The following is a 14,600-nucleotide window of genomic DNA, read 5'->3' as shown; positions in this document are numbered from 1 at the left end:
CACACATTGTACCCAGGTGTCACCCCACTCATTGTACCCAGGTGTCACCCCACACTCATTGTACCCAGGTGTCACCCCACTCATTGTACCCAGGTGTCACCCCACACACATTGTACCCAGGTGCCCCCCTCCCCCCAGGTGCCCGGGCCGAGCCCTCGGGCTGACGTACCAGATGAAGTCGGTGCAGTGGGAGCAGAAGGTCGGTTGTTTGAAGAATCGGGCGATAAATTTGTGGTTCTTCACCTCATGCACGTTCTTCTGTCGGAGCGCCCCTTTCCGGGCGAAGCGGTTGGCCACATCGTGTGTAGAGCCGGTCTCGCTGCTCGGGAAGACATCGGCCATGTCCGGGCTCCGTCCTCACACTGACAGCGGGCTCCAGCCTGACACCCGCCACCTCCTCCGCCCGCCTCACACCCGCCTCACACCCGCCCAGAGCTTCCACCACAGCGACACCTGGCGCCTGCCGTCCCGAACTGCAACCGACGGTGCACGGCCGGTACAATGGTGTCACTTAGCGGCGGGACAAAGGTATTACACCCGCCGCTCTCTACCACTGGGCACCCTGCTACAGGTGGGAGGGGGACGCCCAGCGGCCAAGCCCCGATACTGCTTCCCCCTCTCTGTTAGTATCGAGTCGGCGCCACCTATCGGAGGTAAATCAGTACTGCCGCCCAGTGATTATGCTGAATCCTATAATCTGTGTCAGTCCTCATTATAGGAAGATTTATTATTCACTGCCCTTACCTGGGGCACATTCACTGATTTCACACAATTTATATGCCTCACATTCACCTTTGTGATTCCCAGCTTTTCAGGCACTGGGGGATCCAATACAAAAAAAACCCTTTCCCAGCCCAAGACACATTTCCATCCGCCATCGGGGTCCTTCTTTATAAATTGTCTTCCATTGATGGTCATACAGGATAAATATACTGGGGAGTATGGAGGAACTACAACTCCCAGCATGTCTGCCCATCCAGTACACCATGCAGCATTGATGCATTGGGCAGACAATGATTTAATAAATGGATTCATGACTTGGAGAAGGCGGCTGACCCCTGAGGAGTCCCTGCGGGGGGCCCCGGAGCTTGAGAAAAGGCCACAGCCATTTATCTGCATTGTGTGGCCTTTATTTTTGGGCCTCCATTGTGCCCCGGCCCAGCGTGATTCTCCACCGCCAAGCCAAGAAATGATTATTTGTAGACAGAGAATGGCATCAGCTGCTGACTCGGATAATGATCTTCTATCAGCCCTCCGTCCGATCACACGGGGGGTCTCCGCTATCACAGAGCTCAGTTCAAAATATTCTACATTCTGTTTCCATCATTGAATAATCTCTGGTGATCCTGCCAAGTGAAGGTACTTCCTGCTATAGGGTGACAACGCTTTGTCCCTGTCTGGGAATTGGTCTCCAGGGTTGTCACCTTGTCACATGGCCTGCTGATGGAATCCGTTGTATGGGGATAATTCTCTCAGGACCCCCAGGGGCCATGCAGGCCATAATGAGAGTTGCGAGGTTCCAAATTAGTTTTCTGGTATTTTTGTGGGTTTTATGATTCCCCCGGTGTTCCCCTTTTATCTCTGGACGGTTTTTGTAGTCACTGCCAGGCAGATTTAATATTTAAACATTTCATTAAACAGTAACTCCGGGGTGACCCCCGGCCTTCACCCCCCTGGGGGAATCTGGTTAATATTTTCTACCAATCTCTTCATAGCAGTCGGGATGTGATTGGGGGGCGGCGGACAAGATGAGGCTTCCGACGCTGATCGCTGGGCTATGTCTGCTTCATTGTGCTACGGCGGGGAAAGGTACGGCATTCCCACAATGCTGGGCCAGGATTATAGAAATCAGGAATATTCAGAAATATCTAATCTTATATTTCATTATCACACAACTGGCACTGTCCTCTGCACAACAGCTGAAATTACCAATAAGACTGCTTAACACCCCCCTAATGCATTGCTAAAGAAATAAGGGGGCGGGGACACAGCACTTCCTGTTTCAGGGTGACAACCCTAAGCCATCACCTGTTATTTAGCAGCAGTGTTGTCACCCTGCTTTCTAGCAGACCAATCATATCAGGAGGTCACATGGGGGGCTGACAACGCTGATCCTGAATTGAGCGGTAGTGGATTAGCGTTGTCAGGCTACAGGAAGTATAAGGAATGGCTGTCTAATATTAGTGATCGGTAGGACTCCCCCTATTATGGCAGGGATATGAGCGGTGTGGGGTATTTAGGATGATCATGTGATGATATAATGGCGCCGGGCTTATGGAGAGTGCTGAATATTTCCCCCCTGTCCTCACTGTTATAAAACGCTGAACGGACAACATTGGAGGCAGAAATGTCCCGGGGTCAGATGAAGAAACACTGCGGGGTCAAAGTCTGCTATCTGTATGCTAGGAGGTAAATATGGGACAGAGGATGGGGGAGGGGGAGTACGGGGTATACAATGGGGTAAAACCCCAAAATGCTTAGTTTGAGGTTGCTGGACCCATCTGTTTGCCAGTCTGATGGAGAGATCTAATTAAGGGGGGAATCCTATAAGGTAAATTGGGTGGAGATAACACATTGCTGGACCCCTCCCTAGGGAGTTATACTGGAGTATAGGCGGGGGTGGGGATTATGCAATCCCAGCATCGCCCACTAGGGCAGTCCTATGGGGTCTTTACCAAGGGGGTGGAGACATCCCAATCCTGGCATTGCTTCCCACAGAAATCCTATTGGATATATATTGATGATATCATAATGCTGGTACCGCCCCCTAGGAGATCCTAGGGTGTAAATGTTGTTACTGCCCTCTAGTGGTCCCTCCACATAAATTTATATGTAAAATGCCCTCAGCTGTGCCCAACCAGAGAAGAGCTCCTTATACTTTATGGAGTTAAGGGACCTCAATGTTGGCACCACCTTTACCAGGTTTCCTATGGAGGAAGGGGGGTGGAGACATCACATAGCTGGTACCGCCTCCTAGGAGAATCCTTTGGTGTATGTTTGTACTGCCCCCTAGTGACTACCCATAGGAATACATGGAGAATACCCCCAACTCACAGGCCACAGTCAGGGCAGAACTCCGCCTTCAAGGACTGTGCTATAGGCCATGCTTTAGAATAACTGGCCAGACCTGTTTGTGTCAGCTGAAAATTTCCATCGGTGGGGGGTTGTCACTTCCGGTGTTGCATGCTTTTCTGCACGCTGAATTCTCACAATAACATGCCGCACTCCCCATGTGAAAGTTATCACTAATTATTCAAAGAATGATCTGTATTCTGATAGCGCCCCTCCGTGGTATAGCCTGGCCTTGCCTGCTGGGGTAACATGGGGTAATTGGGGTCTCCAGAGAGATTTGGCCCTGCCACTGTGACAACAGTTCCTGCATTGTGCTAATAGAAATTACTTTTATATTTATCTGAGGGCCCAATAATGTACAATCACTGCCTTAAAGTGGACCTGTCACTTCTATGAAGACATTCCCGACATCTCACAATATACAACAATTATAATATTTCCATCATTTGTCATTGGGTCCATTCACACCAAAGTGCTGCAGGAAGACATGTGCTTCCCGTGTTCTTGGGTCATGTGGTTCCCCTTAATAAATAGGAGCTCCGCCCAATCAGATCACACCCCATATCCCTCTATTGACCATAGGACAGAATTCTATATTACAATGTAACATGGGGCCATATTTTTTATAAAGATGATTTGATTGGCCACCATTGTGATCTCTGCCACGCCTACCTTGGGGTGTTCCCACTTCCTCAGACAAAGCGGGAAGCACATGTTCAGAGCCAGGAACTTCCCGCCAGCGTCTCCTAAACATTTGTGAATCAATAAGTAGTTTTCTTCAATCGATACTTATTTTTATTTTCAGTATGTGCCAGACCCCGAACTATCGAGTCAGCGGTATTCCGACCAGGAAAGGTGGTGTATGAGTCCCGGGATGTGGTGACGTATTCCTGTATTGCCGGCTACGAGAAAGAATCCGGGAACGACAAGGCTGTGTGCTTAGCCCTCGGGAACTGGGAGCACGCCACGCTAAAGTGCAGACGTGAGTCCGACCCCAGCCCCCGCTATATATATTACATTACATATAAACTATATACGCCAAATACTGGGGTCACAATGTGTCCTCCAATCATTGCACTTGAAATTAAATCCCCGCAGTGTAGGATGCGTAATGTTTTCTAATCTGCCCCCCTCATGACAAATTGCATCAGCGGGCTCTCTGCACTCTCTCAAGCATGCTGGGATTGGGGCACTGTGCACAATTTTTATATACAAGTCCCTTGTTCCTTATGTGGAAGCAGCAGCCTCTTAGCAGAGGTCCGAGCTCTCCCTGCTGGCACAGCATGCTCTCTGCTGATTAGGAAGCTATAGCTCTGACCTAGCCTGCAGAGAGACCACTGCTTCCACATATAGATAGATTGGTTACATTTGCTGTCTTCCCTCCCTCAGGTACAGTCTTCTTGGAGCCAATGAGAGTGAGTGTCTGGAAAGTGGAAAATGGAGCCAGAAGCCCCCAGTGTGTGAAGGTAAATCCTTGGACCCAGCGATGTTCCCCAGGATATATCACATTATGGTAATTGGTGAAGTTAGATGGTGGGTGGAGTTGGGAAGATTCATGATGTACTCCAATAATGCCAGGGTGTGGGGGTGGGGGAGGCTCCGTGTCCCCGGCATTAATGGCTGTGCTCCCAGTATTTAATATTCTGGATTCAGCTTGTTGTCTATTATTAGATTTTCTCATATACATTGTAAAAGTAAAATAAACTTTCTTCTCATTAATGGTTCCGCCCGTATTTCCCTCTCCACCAGTGGTGACCTGTCCTCCTCCTCCGTTACCCAAATTTGCTCAGCTTGATTTCTTCACGCCGCGAGAAAAGAACATTTCCATTTACCAGGACGTGGTGACGTATCGCTGTCTGCAGAACTTCGCCTTGATTGGAAATGAGAATGCCACCTGCACTGAGAATGGAACCTGGAGTGGCATCCCTGAGTGCCGGGGTAAGGGGCACATGACCCAGCGGTGATGTGGGGTGAGGGGTAAGGGGCACATGACCCAGCCGTGATGTGGGGTGAGGGGTAAGGGGCACATGACCCAGCCGTGATGTGGGGTGAGGGGTAAGGGGCACATTTCCCATGGGGTGATCTGGGGTAAGGGGCAGGTTACCCAGCTGTGATGTGGGGTGAGGGGTAAGGGGCACATGACCTAGGGGTGATATGGGGTAAGGGGTCATGGGGCACATGTCCCGGCAGTGATGTAGGGTGAGGGGTAAGGGCACATGATCCAGAGATGATATGGGGTAAGGGGTCATGGGGCACATGACCCGGCAGTGATGTAGGGTGAGGGGTAAGGGGCACATGACCCAGGGCTGATATGGGGTAAGGGGTCATGGGGCACATGTCCCGGCAGTGATGTAGGGTGAGGGGTAAGGGGCACATAACCCAGGGGGGATGTAGGGTGAGGGGTCATGGGGGGACCCTTGGGTCACAACGCTGTGTATTCATTGGCTGTTGCTCTCCCATTACACAGATGTAAAATGTAATCCTCCGACTGTAATCCCCAACGGCTTCATGAGTTTCTCTTTATATCGGAAATACAATTATAAGGAATTTGTCACCTATGGCTGTAATCCGCCTTACACGTTGGAGGGCCCCCGAATATCTTTCTGTGACAAAGATGGAGAATGGTCCCAGAAGCCGTCCTGTAAAGGTGAGACCTCCTGCACCCCAATATTTCCTGGGGGTTGTGTCTGGAGGGGGGCGGGGCCATGCTGACTTTTTAGGAGAAGTCAGGATTTGCATATTAATATTTTAGCTGCTTATATCTGAACCTTATGTGGTCACATGATCACTTAGAGTTGCGGAGGTCGGTCATGGCTTTACCATAAGGTGACCCAATAACGTTTTCTAATGCCATGCAGCGCCGTGCCATGTCAACACGCCCAAGGCCAACGTTCTTTATAACGGAAGGAAGACGCGGGTGGATGAAATCGCAGGTCAGCAGATCCATCATGGAGACATCCTGACCTATTTCTGCAAGAATAAGATTGATAAATGCGCCTACACGGTACCAAGCCAATGCCAAGATGGCAACTTCACCGTTCCTGCCTGCTACAAGAGTGAGTATTACCACAAATAGGGCAGAGACGGGGAGAGGAGAGGAAAATAGAGGAGCTCGGGGAGAAGAGAGAGAAGAGGAGAGGAAGGAAGAAATAAGGAGAGATGAAAGAGAAGAGATAATGGTAAGACGGAGAAGAAAGGGAGCCAAGTGGGGGGGATAATAGAGGGGGGGGGGGCAGATAAATATTATAATAAAGAATAATAAATAACAAAAAGAGAAAAGAAAGAAGAGGAGAGGAGGAGAGAGATAAGGGAAGGAAGTGGAGAAAAGATAAAACGAGTCAGGGAGGAAAGTAGAAGAAAGTAAAGGAGAAGGAGGGAGGAGAGAATAGAAAGGAGGAGAAAGAAGCAAGGAAGAGGGGGAAAGACATGGGGAGAAGAAAGATAAGAGGAGAGGAGAGAGGACCTGGGGAGAGGAGAAATATAAAGATGATGGAGGGACATTGAGAAGAGAAATGGGGTGAGGACAGGTGAAGGGGGAGCTGGGGAGAGGACAGGACAAGGAAGGAATTGGGAAGAAATTTGGGGAGAGGAGAGGAGAGGTAAAAAACTGGGAAGGGATTTTGGGAGAGGAGGCTGAGGAGAGGACAGAAGGACAAAGGAGGAGATGAGAAGAAATTTTGGGAGAGGAGAGAACAGGTGAAAAGGAAGGTGAGGAAAGGACAGGATAATGAAGGAATTGGGAATGGATTTCGGGAGAGGAGAGGGAGGAGAGGACAGGTGAAAAGGAAGGTGAGGAGAGGAGATGACAGGGAAGGAATTGGGAAGGGATTTTGGGAAAGGAGGCTGGGGAGAGAACAGAAGCAGGAGATGGGGAGAGATTTTGGGAGAGGAGAGGACCGCTGAAAGGGAAAGTGGGGAGAGGACAGGGAACGAATTGGGAAGGGATTTTTGGAGAGGAGAGGGAGGAGAGGACAGGTGAAAGGGAAGGTGAGGAGAGGACAGGGAAAGAAATTGGAAAGGGATTTTGGGAGAGGAGGCTGGGGAGAGAACAGAAGGAGGAGATGAGGAGAGATTTTGGGAGAGGAGAGGACGGGTGAAAGGGAAGGCGAGGAGAGGACAGGTGAAAGGGAAGGTGAGAAGAATAGGGAAGGGATTTTGGGAGAGGAGGCTGGGGAGAGAATAGAAGCAGGAGATGGGGAGAGATTTTGGGAGAGGAGAGGGAGGAGAGGACAGGTGAAAGGGAAGGTGAGGAGAGGAGAGAACAGGGAAGGAATAGGGAAGGGATTTTGGGAGAGGAGGCTGGGGAGAGAACAGAAGGAGGAGATGGGGGGAGATTTTGGGAGAGGAGAAGGAGGGTAGGTAGAAGAGTGATTTGGAAATCTAACATTCTAGAAGAATTGTCATGATGCCGGAGTTATTGGCTGTATAAACACCTCCATCAATCACTGTCCGGGTTCACATTATTCTGACCACAAGTCATTTAGTGATGGTTGTGTGCCGGTTCTGGGCGCTGTCAGCTGCCACATTTACATTTATGGCGATAGGACTGAAGTATGCGGTCAGATAAATAATAAATGTAGAGGACAATTAAGGGCCCCGGCAGATCTGACGTACGTTTGTGTCAGCTTGTAATGGGCCATTATTTGCCTGAGTGCACTCATTAACGCTCCCATTCCTCCCATGGAAATGAATGGACGACTTTGCTGCTTTCTCTAAATATTTATTTTCCTCTCTTACAGAACCGGGAACCTTTTCTCTGTTTTCCACCGATCCGTCTAAGATGACCCCCTGTGCTCAGGAATCGGAGCAGTAATTACTTTTTGCCATTGCAGGGAATGGAACACAATTCAGTAAACTTTCAGTAAACTGCATTTTTCATTAATTGTCAGTTAAATTACTGGCTGGAGCTTCACATGCGGCGCTTTTATTGTTTTCCAGTACAGCTGCCAATCAGCCCCCTCCCTGGCTTTCAATTTACTGTTTTTCTGTACAAAGAAAATAAAACATCTGCTTCCTGTTCGCTCCTATGAGTCTCTGGATTACATGCCACACATGGCTGCATGCTGATTCCTTAAAGGAGACCCCCACTTATCTAGAACAATGGTCATCAAACCTTGGCCAGGGTCAGCTGCATGGGACACAAATACACTCAAGGCTTTTATTATTAATCGTATAAATCTAAAGGATCACCAAGGCTGAATTTTCTTTATGTAAATATTCTACATATGGATACATTTGTATCAATTTTCACCAGACCATTGTCCAAAGCTACGTACACACTTCCAATAATTATCGTTGGTAAACGAACGACGAATGATCCTGCACGATATCTGCGAACGATTGTATGGCACCGATCCTGTACATACAGATAACGACACGATCGTTCAAAGATATTGTACACACGATAGATGCGATCGTTTGAACGATACAGGAAGTGACGTGCACCACAGGAAGTGAGCGAACGTTCGTTCACCGCGCATGCTCAGACCATGGACGATCACTGAACGACCGTACACACGATAGATGGTCAACGATCGTCGCCCAATCCGATCCGCCGGTCCGGTCGTTCATTTCCAACGACAATCCTCGTTCGTCGGCGTCACTGGTTACTTTTTTTACGAACGATTTTTGGCCAATCGTTCGTTCGTCATTCATTTCCAACGATAAAAATTGGACGTGTGTACGCAGCTTTAGACTCCTTTACACTGAGATTATTCACTGCCAGGAATATGGCGGCAGCAGGTCACAATATTTGCATGCTTTGCCATGGCGGTGTTTTTTCTCTGAAGGAGAAATGGTAACTGATGGCGAGGAGCAACAAGTCGCTTCTAGAAACCCAACCCCACCATAAACGCAACACAAATGCAGCCGTGTGCAAGGGGCTTCCCATAGAGATGAATGGGAGCGACTGGGAGAACAATAAGTAATTATTACTAATTTATTACATGGGGCATCTCATTAATCCTTTATGTCCCCCATGACCCGCTTTACTCAAAGTGACCATGGCTTTGTGAGCGATGAAACAAATATCATTCATTCCCCAGCAGGATTCATTATAGACTCATCGAAAGATTGATGCCAATGGGTGGAGGCATGGATCTGTCTGTACATTGTAATGGTAAATCAATATATTGAAATGGTTCTAACTAATGAGAGGAAATGTAACAAAATATAAAACAACGTTATTCATCTAATACACAAGTAAACTTTATCATTTTAGAGAACGGAGAAGCATAAAATGATCTATAGATGATAATTTGGATGTCTGTAAAAATACTAATCTATACAATACAAAAAGTCATTTTCTGTAGCAGGTTTCCATCTTCTTCAGGCCGCGGTCTGCTGGGGCAACCAATCGGAGATCAGCGTCAAACATTGGCAAACGTTGAGGCACACATGCCACCTTATTAATGGCAGACGTCTCTTGGTCATTGGACGGTGCCAGGTACTTCAGATGTCCGCAAAGCTCAAATTGGGAAGATAGGGCCCACCGCTTACTTTGTAAGTGAAACAAAGACCATCAAACAAAGCATTCCAATTGGTTGTCCTCTGGAGGCCACAGATTGGCCAACCACCATCTCACGTGTGTCCCCAATTCTCTGTTTTTAGTTCCTGATTTTAATCCAGACTGGGAAATGATGGCCATTGTTGGATAAACTAAACCAGACATGGAGGGGCTCGGTGTCTGATGGGGATACAGAGCTCATAAAATGGGAGCCGCCCGGCCTCATAGTCCAGATATACACCGAACCGGTCACACAGCACCTTCTGGGGTACATCTGTGAAAACACTGTTATATGCCACTAAATACCAACTGGAGGTATTCAGATGCCACTTACCCGTACACCAGGATAACTCCATACTGGGATAACCCACCCCAAAATCTCCCAGTTCACTGGTCTCCACCTCCCAGTAGTGGCACCCCGATGAGAAACTCTGGGTGCTAAATAAGTGACCACAATCCTGAAATCCGTCTGCTGGCCCATCACACTTGGTCTCTTCACATAGATAAACGGTTTTCAGGTCATACATAGACCTTAGACTATAATAATGACATATGACTATGGCAGGGACATTAGATTGTGAGCTCCTTTGAGGGACAGTTAGTGACACGACTATGGACTATGTACAGCGCTGCGTAATATGATGGTGCTATATAAATACCGTATAATAATAATATTAATAATAATAAATAATATACAAATCTCAGGTAGCCATGTTTATATCCAGCAGAACCTCTGAAGGACCCTGTACATAGAATCCATTACTTATTCCAATTATAAGATCAGAGAAACCGGAGTGTATCAGAAATGTGACCCTCATCCACATCTCCAGCATACAGGTCCTCTTCAACCTCATCCTGGCTCCCCAATGAATCCAACAAATCCTTTCTGTCCACATCCATTTCCTTTAATATGTCAGAGGGTCGGTGATATTATGAAGCGGCTGCTTTGTTCTTCTTGATTTCCAGCTCTTGGATCAGATCAGAGAGGGAACGTAGGACGTCATGATGGATAGCTATCTCTAAAAAGTGCGGCCGCTCTCTCTGAGACACTGGAGACCCTTTCTTGATTTCTGCGTTCTTGCAGTCTTGGGATTATTTTTTCTTTCTTCATACTATCTCTGGAATGTTCAAATCTTTCTGTACTTATCAAGCAGCTGAACCTTGTGACCTTGGTAGTCCCCATCCAGCCTGCAGCTGACACGGATACAAGTAGAGTGTTGGGAGCAGTAATACTCCAGGATCTTCATGTGGTCCCTGAGGAAGTGGGGTCACACAGTGCGCAGGTGACTTGGGGTGGGCGCTCACATGAATATCACACAGAAAAGCTTCACAATGAAAGCACATTACAGCCGGCCCTAGAAGTGGATGCAGTGACCCCATTATCAGCCTGTTCTGTCTTTGTAGGGATAAGCCATGCCACCAGCTTTACCAGCAGGTACTTCTCTTCTGATTAGGACATGATATTTCATGGAGACAAAAACAGATTCAAACAATTTAAAGATCAATAAACAAAAAAGATGAAATATTAAAAAAATATGAAATATAAATTCATTCCAAAAAAAGGCTAATAAATCATGGAAAAAATATTAGATCAGTGAAAGGATCCGTCACTCTCGTTCTGTGCAGTAGTTTGTGTCTCTGCCCCTCCCACAATGGGGAGATTTCCCCCAGTAGTTTGTGTCTCTGCCCCTCCCACAATGGGGAGATTTCCCCTCTGCCCCTCCCACAATGGGGAGATTTCCCCCAGTAGTTTGTGTGTCTGCCCCTCCCACAATGGGGAGATTTCCCCCAGTAGATTGTGTCCCTGCCCCTCCCACAATAATTTGGTGAATATTATTTAATGAGGTCAATGCATGGTGTAGTACCCCAAATCGAACACAGACGACAGCAGAGTACTGCCTTAATTTATTACATTGCATTGCATCAGAACGGCAACAGAGGGCAGCAGAGTACCGCCTCTTTTCTTGGATACTCGTTGCGTTCCATACATGGTGTAATACCAAGAAACCTCCAGAAGGGGCAGTGGAGCTCTAAGCGCAGAAAGAAGCGTCCTGATTGCTATGGAGACCGGGTGACGGTTGCCGGAAGTACGTCACCGCGAGTTTTCAAACCTGAAGGACCCTGCAGAGCCGGTGAGTGGTGTAAACATTGGTGGTCGTTGTATGGTGGGGACATTGTACGCGGTGTATGAAGGGGGGGACACAGGGGATGGGGGCTGTGCTCTGTGTACAGCATGGACAACATGGAAACTGCTTCTGTCATGGTGAATATATGAATGAATATATAGTGAATATATGAATGAATATATAGTGAATATATGAATGAATATATAGTGAATATATAATGAATACCCCCTCCCCCACTTCCTAGTCACCTAATAATAACTTTATTATAACTTCTTCCTGTCACAGCACCCCCGCACTCTATGAATTTTGTGCGCTAATGTTTAAATGACCAACCAGGGGAGCTAGCAGGAGCATTCTCATTGGCTGCTGGGAATACCCGCCCACTAACAGTAATGCCGATAGATGGAACAAAGTATGGACATTCTCAATCAGTCATTATACTGATCACATATTCATAGAGCAGCTTCCAACCTGAAATGGATTTCCTTAAAGTTATTTGTTTTCAATCCTGGAGCAGATCCATTCCAGGTTTGCTGGATCACCCAGCTTTACTGATGAACGTGTATTCTCTGCAGCTTTGAAGAGCTTTAATAAATCGGGGCCATTGCCAGTGAGGAGATCTGCTGGATGGCCATTTGGAAGCAACAGTGGGCATTATAGATGAAGTGTCTGTACAGAATATTGATGTTTCACATTGGTGAATGTTTATCTGAATGGTGAAAACCCCAGCAGCTACTAGCATGATTGTCATTTTTCCCACCCAGGACTACAATAGTGGTGTCTGCTTGTAATAAGACTGGTCCATGTGCTACCATTCCTGCTATACATAAATCCAGCAGCAGGGGGCGACCTCGGCCCAGATATTTAGTCCTAGGAGTGAATATTCCTGCTGCAGTTACACTCTGACTCTGGATATAAGTACAGCTATGTCTCATACACATTCCATCAGTGATATCTTCATATTTGTTTGTATATGTGGCCCTCTCCTTGTGTCATATGACCACTGAAGGGTTCCTATAATGCTATGGCAATATGAGATGGTCAGTGTGCACTGGGATGTAGTGGCAGCTGCTGCCCACTAGGGGGCACATTCCTCATCCATGCCACACGGATGGGAATTTCCTCCGGTATCTGGAATGTGATGGGGATATAACAGGGAATCGGCCGGTCTCTCCGGTTGTAGTGAATCTGGTATGATGTCATGAAGTCATATTTATATATCATGTTCTGATTATTAGTGCTGTAAATGCAGCCAAACCATCAGCTGGTACAGATTTAATAATGGATGGATTTATATTCTGCGGCCCATTCTAATGTCACTAACTGCTTGTCAGAGGAGCTCACAATCTAATGTCCCTACTATAGTCCTAGCGGTATATATGTGTATGTTGGAGGAAAGCAATGCAAGCGCTGGGAGGACATAAATACTCAATGCGATTTACACCCCAGCGCTGCACCCACACAGCACATTAAAACTCCTTTTTTTTATATAGGTGACCTGATGAAGGGGTCACAGCCCCTGAAACATGTTGGTTTGTTCTCTTGAATAGGTGTATAGAACACCTCAGATCCTTATGTGTGGAGTCATTCTTTAACCTTGGCTCTTTGTGTTCCTCAGAACGACAGCGATGTGCTTTGTGGATTAAGAAGCTGTGTGACCCCTCCGGGGCAGGAATAGGAATCACCGGCAGGAAGAACAGAAACCTTTATGCTAAACTTCTCCTCCACATGCTGAAACGTGGTGTGCTGGAGGGGCCGTTCACCAGCCCGCCTGAAGATGGCGGCCTAAAACCTCTGCCCACGTACATGGTAGGAATGCAGCGTTATTAATAAACGGGATTTATATAGCGCCAACATATTACGCAGCATTTGGCACCTTTTTATACCTTCGCTGTTGTATTATCTAAAGTCAGTGCTTTGTTATTCATTATGAATTGTGATGAGCCTTTTGTATTTGTTTCTGTACTTCCTACAACTCTGTAGGGTGCCGGGGATGCCACATCTTTCTTATTTAAGACCTGACAAAACCTCTCATTTAGCTCTCCATTTAAAGGAGAAGTCACAGTAACCTGCGGAATAATTTGTGTATGGCCCTGGGGTGTGATAAAACCCCCTGCAGTGTATACAGCTGACATACAGGGAAGTGATTGGTAATGAACCCAATGCCCCATCCAATTCTACCATCATCCAATCAGCTGCAGACCCCAGTGTTCATTACTAAGTGATTGGTATATGTCCTACATGTGGCCATCTTTACCCAGCCAATCACACCTCTGCTTTATGGGTTTCCCTTTATGTTTCGATATTTGTGTTGGTTTTCTTGGTTACAGATTGAAATATTCAATGTAGGTCAGTGTTCTGCCCAGAAATATTATTAAGCTGGGTAGAAGGAAGCCCAACATTTTATTAACCACCCAAAACAGCCGGGAGGTTACTGGAAAGTAATGGGCGGTGCGCCCAGCTAAAAGGTGCTGGGGTAATCACTGCAGACCGTGCGGATATTGTCATATATCATTGTTGTCTGTATCCACAGTCCATCTACTTCGATGAGCCCAGTTCTGCACGCCTCACCAGCACTGGATCCGGGGGATTACCTGACTGGGTCCTAGGAGAATTGGAGATTAGGGGACCAACATCTGACCAATCATTGAAGCTGACATTAACACAGGAGCCAGTAAATTCATCCTCAACTCGGTAAGAAAATTAAAGTTCCTTTTCTCAGCAATCTGCTAAAATCTGATTTTCATTGACTAATGGAGTGTTGTGTGGTCACTCCTTACCAATATACATATATCATGTGATCAGTCTGGACGAATCTGGTGCAGGGTAGACATGTGAACCGATATCATGTCATCAGTCTTAACGAATGTGGTGCAGGGTAGACATGTGAACTGATA

The 14,600-nt window shown here is 47.0% G+C and overlaps 2 protein-coding genes across 2 annotated transcripts in view; both read left to right on the top strand.

Annotated features, from left to right (window-relative positions):
• Positions 1–1,676: 1,676 nt before the first annotated feature.
• APOH (apolipoprotein H) lies at positions 1,677–8,092 on the top strand. The gene is made up of 7 exons (XM_072413655.1): positions 1,677–1,809; positions 3,878–4,130; positions 4,462–4,538; positions 4,822–5,010; positions 5,540–5,719; positions 5,931–6,128; positions 7,812–8,092. The coding sequence occupies exons 1-7, from the start codon at positions 1,749–1,751 to the stop codon at positions 7,883–7,885; spliced, it is 1,032 nt and encodes a 343-aa protein (XP_072269756.1). The 5' UTR covers positions 1,677–1,748; the 3' UTR covers positions 7,886–8,092.
• Positions 8,093–13,326: 5,234 nt separating this feature from the next.
• CEP112 (centrosomal protein 112) overlaps positions 13,327–14,600 on the top strand; it is a 97,315-nt gene continuing 96,041 nt past the window's right edge. The window contains exons 1-2 of the mRNA XM_072414077.1: positions 13,327–13,512; positions 14,237–14,397. Of these exons, the coding sequence (XP_072270178.1) occupies positions 13,432–13,512; positions 14,237–14,397 (242 nt within the window). The 5' untranslated portion in view covers positions 13,327–13,431. The remainder of the gene's footprint in view (positions 13,513–14,236; positions 14,398–14,600) is intronic.

Source organism: Pyxicephalus adspersus, chromosome 6 (assembly GCF_032062135.1).
Source record: "Pyxicephalus adspersus chromosome 6, UCB_Pads_2.0, whole genome shotgun sequence".
NCBI classification, from domain to species: Eukaryota; Metazoa; Chordata; class Amphibia; order Anura; family Pyxicephalidae; genus Pyxicephalus; species Pyxicephalus adspersus.
This window is presented reverse-complemented; position numbering and strand designations above follow the sequence as displayed.

Bases quoted from the DNA above. Each gene is read 5' to 3' on its own strand.
- APOH (XM_072413655.1), top strand. From the start codon at position 1,749: ATGAGGCTTCCGACGCTGATCGCTGGGCTATGTCTGCTTCATTGTGCT. The intron at 4,131-4,461 runs GTGTCCTCCAAT...TCCCTCCCTCAG, and splicing joins CCAAATACTGGGGTCACAAT to GTACAGTCTTCTTGGAGCCA. The intron at 6,129-7,811 runs GTGAGTATTACC...CCTCTCTTACAG, and splicing joins CGTTCCTGCCTGCTACAAGA to AACCGGGAACCTTTTCTCTG.